Source organism: Ruditapes philippinarum, unplaced genomic scaffold (assembly GCF_026571515.1).
Source record: "Ruditapes philippinarum isolate M1 unplaced genomic scaffold, ASM2657151v2 ctg28442_1_1_1_1, whole genome shotgun sequence".
NCBI classification, from domain to species: Eukaryota; Metazoa; Mollusca; class Bivalvia; order Venerida; family Veneridae; genus Ruditapes; species Ruditapes philippinarum.
This window is the reverse complement of record NW_026854377.1, coordinates 1-5,868: the sequence shown is the minus strand read 5'-3', so window position 1 is coordinate 5,868 and position 5,868 is coordinate 1. Positions and strand designations below refer to the sequence as shown.

Genomic DNA, 5,868 nt, shown 5'->3' with positions numbered 1-5,868 from the left:
CCCTATAAACAAGTAGAGAAGCTGATAGCTAACAGCATGGATCCTGATCAGACTACGCGGATGCTACGTTAAAAAAATAAAATATTTGAGAAGTGTTATTTGAAAATAACCAAGACTTACAAAAAATAGTTTATTTTATCAAGCAAATAGAAGCTGTCACATATATGTTAAAACAAGTCTCTTTTTCCTACCTTTTATTAGTGACCAAAACATCCAGAATAGGGCTATTTTTTCATATAAAATCAAATTATCTCCTATTTATAATTTGATGTTTATTTTCATCTTTAATTGTTATGGTTAATACATGCTGGCTAAAAATTACAGTACAAAAAGATTTTTTATTTTCAACCTTTTATGAAAAATAGCACTATTATTAGTATTTCAATCACTAGGGCCTACTTATAAAAGTTTGAAAAGTTTATTAAACATACATTAATCAGGGCTCGAGCTAGTGGGCGATTCGGGCGAAATAGTCGCCGAATTCCGTCTGACTTCGCCGACATCCTACATGAAAGCGAAGATGAAGTCGCCCAATTTTATTGATCCATTATTGAAAATTACCAACAATAACAATAACTGTGAATAACATGTTGAATGTGTTTGCTTTGTTTACCCTCGCCGCCGGAAAAAGGGACTGTCATGCATCTCAATCAACGCGAAATGTCATTAATCCGTTTGTTTACCAACATGTCATAAAAGTCTAATTAACAGACACTCGAGGGACAATTAGACTCCGCCCACGGCGAGATTACCGATACGTGCGAGAAACCAATCATAATTCACGTTTTAATCGAGGCGACATTATTAAACCAATCATTAAATCGCTAACATACAACTACCCGTAACAATTATTTATGATGGATGGATCAAACGTCAATTAAATTTTCACTATCAAATGATTGTCAGAATTAAGAGGACCACTCGACATATAACTGTAACGGTAATTTTCATAATGAAAGTTATGATAACCTTTTTTGTCGACGAGTTTAATTTGATAAAATTGACGGCGTATTACACTGTATTTATTACAAATGAAGTTAAATTAAAGATCGTTTCTTTCGTTATCTACTTTCATTTTCTTTACAATATAAAAGAATATGAATATAATGTCCGGCGCAAGCTTTTTAATAGTAAATCAGAAGAGAATAACTGTTAATCCACCCATGATATGATCCATGATAGGAATCAACTATGGCTTTTTTTTTATCTTAATTTAATGCAATGGTTGCATTACATGATACTCATTCTTATTACTTGTTTCAAACTACTTTTAAATTAAAATTGAATATTCTGTTGTAACACAAATCCAATTCATTTAATAAGATATGTACAGTGAGTCAACATAATTGCGATAACATACAACAAACATAGATAAATGAATCTCCTCACTTCTCCCTAAAGTCTCCCCACTTCTCCCTAAAGCAGCTGGAGGGAGAAGTGACTTCTCCCTGAAATTTTGAACCTAGCTTGAGCCCTGTTAATATTTACACAGCAAATACTAACCATAACATATGTAAGTTACAGTTTGAACTTTCTTTTTTATACTTTAATATAAATAATAATGTTTATATTTGTTATTGGCGTTCATATTCCGGTATCGTTCTGGTCACAATTATTTACAACTAATTAAATTCAGAAATTCATTTTCTTTTATTCAAAGACATGATACAAGTATATTATAATGAATCCGGGTCAGCTCGGCCCTAAAACGTACTCGGCCCTATTCCAACTCGGCATGGGTCAACTCGGCCCACTTTTCAATTATTAATATTTAGGTTTGTGTTATAACACTATTTTTTGTAATTATTGTAATTATTTATATTACACGGATTGACAGTTTCGAACTAGCAGCAGACAAGCTTTTCTTATCAGTAGAATTGCGAGTAAAGATAAACGATTGCGTATCTCACTGTATTTCTACATATTTAACTTCTGTTCTGTTCTTTATTACTTTAACTAGATAATGCACAGACAAGGTCTTTCTATTTGATAGAAGAAAAAAAACGTATGACACGTGCAAATGAATTTCGGCAACAATCAATGCCCTTATACGGAAGATTTAATTAGAAGCTTATGATATTAAGTTAACATGTTTTTGTTTCATTTTTTTTAAATATTACTTTACAAACACATTTTATTAGAATCTAGATCTATATTAATTTTATCGAATCTGCAAGACAGATAAATAACATTTTTTTTCTAAATATACTTTATTTCAGAAGAAGTACAATGTATAATTATATAGTAATAAGATATTTCTTATTATTCATTTACCTTAACAACATGCAAAGCAAAGTTATTATGTTATATATATTTTTGTAAAGTGGGCCGAGTTGACCCGTGCCAAGTTGGTATAGGGCCGAGTTGACTCTTTTCCTATAATAATGTCTGATAACGAAAATAATCCCAAAAGTGCTGATCTTTAAGACAATAATATTCATATTCAGTTCTCCCATTCATATTCGCTAATATGAGTTCATATTCGGTATTTAGACATACCGGTCAAACCCCAGACTTTGTGTCACTGGTAAAAGTAAAATATCGAGCTAGTAAAACAAAAGTCCAGTGTACATAAAAGCAAGACAGGTGTGTACACATTACAGATTTTCTTTCTATATATATTTGCACATGTGATACATGCAGAAGATAAAAAAATAGTACTTTATTAAATATTTGATGCTGCAGAATAAAACAGTTACAATATTTTCAATTTTAACACAAAAAATTGTAAATAGATTCTACTAGACAGCTGAAGTATTTCCACTCAAGCAACAGGTTTATAAAACCTTAAAAAGTAATTGATTCATTAACGGTTATTTTTAACAATAACAATTGCTATATTTAAACGGAAATATTCTTTCATTTATTTTTTTATTGATAGTTTTCCCTTTTTGACAAATTTTGTACATGTTCAATCTTGAAACATTTTTAAAAAGTTTAATTGCGACAAATTGCAATTTCATATTACATTTAAACAAATATGTCTAACAGATAGTTGTGCAACAACCTTAATTTTCTTTAAATTCATAACATAAAAAGATTAAATCCGCTTAAAATCATAAATCTTTACGTTTGTTTTGAAAATACTACGGAATGTCCGCCATTTTCGTCAAGAAAAACAATTTCGGGATATGTTTGCCTTTTACCTTATTCACACTGAGAATAAATACCGCAAAGTTATAAAACGACATAAAAGGTTGATAACTAGGCCTACATCTACATGGAACTATCCAAATTCCGATCTATATATCTGTACCCTGATGAAGGCTAGCTATTGAATAGCCGAAACGTAGGTCTTAAAAAAAATTATAGAAACCTGACCCACTTTGTTTCGTGTGTTTCACTTTCCTTATTCTTTAAATTTTTATTAAATAATAAAAGAGTTAACATTCAAATTTGTATGCATTTTACTGTTATTTAGAAATAAATACAATAACATATCATTGAAAATGATGTATTCTTATTTCTCCAAAACAATGTAGTATTCACAATGGCATGCGATCACGCTTTAATTCTAACTGTACTATTACTAATACGAAATATCAGCATAGAATTGAACAATATCAATGATGATCAATCTTTATATATAGCTTATAATTTGTGACGGATCCCAAGTTTAGTGTTTGGCTATTGAATTGTTAATTGTTTTATTTATTTTTTTTTGGTTCAGTCGGTTCTATTGTGTTTTTTTTTTGCACCTTCAGGCCCTTTTTTTACTGTATTCTTTACTTCTATTTCTTATTCAAATGACATTCACACTATGAATCAGGAAGTAGATACGGTCATATTTTATGATATAAATGCCGACGATTGACCATTGATACTATATTTCTAAACATTAAGAGGTGATATAAAATCGATAATTTCTCTTTAATTATATACATGTATATTTTAATTTTCAAGCATCAACAATATTTTCATTTGAAAAATAAACAACGATTTTGCTAAAACAATTTTGTTAATTGCATGTATACTCAAATGTCTTTTTTCTTCTTCATATGTTCTGAGACTACTCTTTTCTTGTTACGTCTCGATGTTCATTTCTTCTCCTTCTTGATTACCATCTTCTTCTTCTTCTTCTTTGTTGTGCATTTTCTAAGACTTTATAACACTTTGCATTGGGCTAAATAGCTGATCACATTTCGAAGTTAGAATAAAAATAAACGCACGTTCGAAAATAAGTTTTTCAAACAGCAGGTACAACATCATTTTGATTCAACATTTTCTTCCACATCAACTGCATAAATTCTAAACTCGGAGCATTACCAACAAGAAGATTGCATCGCGTGGTTTCTGACCCAAAGCAGTCTAAAGAATTATACGTGTGCAGTGACAATAAATCATGCATATCATAGAGGTTTCTATTAACACCGATTTTATCAGTTAACAATCCATACACAAAGAAATCATCTATCCAGAAGAATGGCATATCACGAGCAGCTTCATATAATTCTGAAGCCATCTTTGTTGTCATGGAAATGAAGAAACCGTGACAATAGTTCAAAGGAAAATAACTAAAGTGCTCTAATTCTTTCTCATTAACTTTCCACTTACTGTCTTCGTTCCTTTGAATGACACTAGTGTTTGCACCTTGTCGCTCACAATATATGATATTTTCTATGTTATCAAATGTCTTGTGAAAGCTGGAAAACAGTTTAAAAGTGTTTATAAACACATCGTCGTCCACTTTTAAAACCCGGCTTTCACCTAAGCAAAAGTCTCTCACCCAGCGTAATCCAAGCACAGCCTTATGCGTCAAATTCTGATAGGTATCGATAAATCTTCCTTGTATTATATCTCTATATTTGTCATTTTCACGTTCTATTGCCATTTGTATCTTGTTTTCAGTCAAACCTAATATAAAAACAATTTTCAAATTCTTATGTTTTAGTGCAGTGACGTTTCCCCATGTATTTCTTATGCCTTGTCTCCTTTTAAAATTTTCAGTAGCTGAATGTATTAGAACAATAACGTCTACATGATTGATTTTTCTGCAAATATCACTGTTTGAAATCACATAAGGATTGTCTGATAGTGGAACAAGCTTTTGTTGTGGATATGGAATCCAGTCCAAATATTTATCTTTTCGTGCGTGTGTTTCGTTAAAAGAATTTGAAGTATTTTTGGTACTTAGGGTTTGGTTACTTCGTGTTTGTTCGGCGCTTACATGATTGAAGCCGGAATTGTTTTTACTTAAAATATACGACCTACGTATGTCATTACGTTTACAACAGGGGAGGTTATGTACCTCCGCAGCAAGTCTCGCTAATCTTGTAGTGTCATTTACAGTTAATATTATGACAAATAACATTAGACATACACAAACAGACTGGATGAGTCCTCCTCCAAATTTCAGGTACAGCTTTAGCATATTTCTCGCCATCTTCGTCTATAATGTGGTAACTCTGTAGAGAATTTAAATATACAGATTACATAATTGCTATGCACATAATTACCAGAATATTCAGTTCACATATTCTGTTTGTAGTAAAAAGAAAAATAGGTTGCATAAATTATTTACATATTTTGTTATGATGTAAACAACAAAGTTATTTTAAATCCGCATTTAAGTTTTCTTCTTTGTCTTAACTAATGTTTCGAAAAAGCTAACTAATTGAGATTTTTTTTTATAAAAATCATATCCTGAATAACTTCACAGAAAAATCTACTTTTATACCAACTTCTTAAAGTTGAAGCCCGGTTAATATAAGCTTTAAGCATATGTAAACATCTCTTAAAGCATATTTAAAGACGCTTCATTGAATTAACCAGTATTTGACATGTATTTGACACATGGATGTGACCCTTGTATGGCTAGGTTCACGACCTCATTGTTTAGAGTGCGATACCTTTTAAAACACCTTTTCC

General features: G+C 30.9%; 1 protein-coding gene across 1 annotated transcript; it reads right to left on the bottom strand.

Annotated features, from left to right (window-relative positions):
* Positions 1 to 3,715: 3,715 nt before the first annotated feature.
* On the bottom strand, positions 3,716 to 5,420 carry LOC132739999 (beta-1,3-galactosyltransferase 5-like). Its single transcript, XM_060727850.1, has one exon. It carries the CDS (start codon positions 5,381 to 5,383, stop codon positions 4,187 to 4,189), a length of 1,197 nt encoding a protein of 398 aa, XP_060583833.1. The 5' UTR covers positions 5,384 to 5,420; the 3' UTR covers positions 3,716 to 4,186.
* Between the last annotated feature and the right edge of the window lie 448 nt (positions 5,421 to 5,868).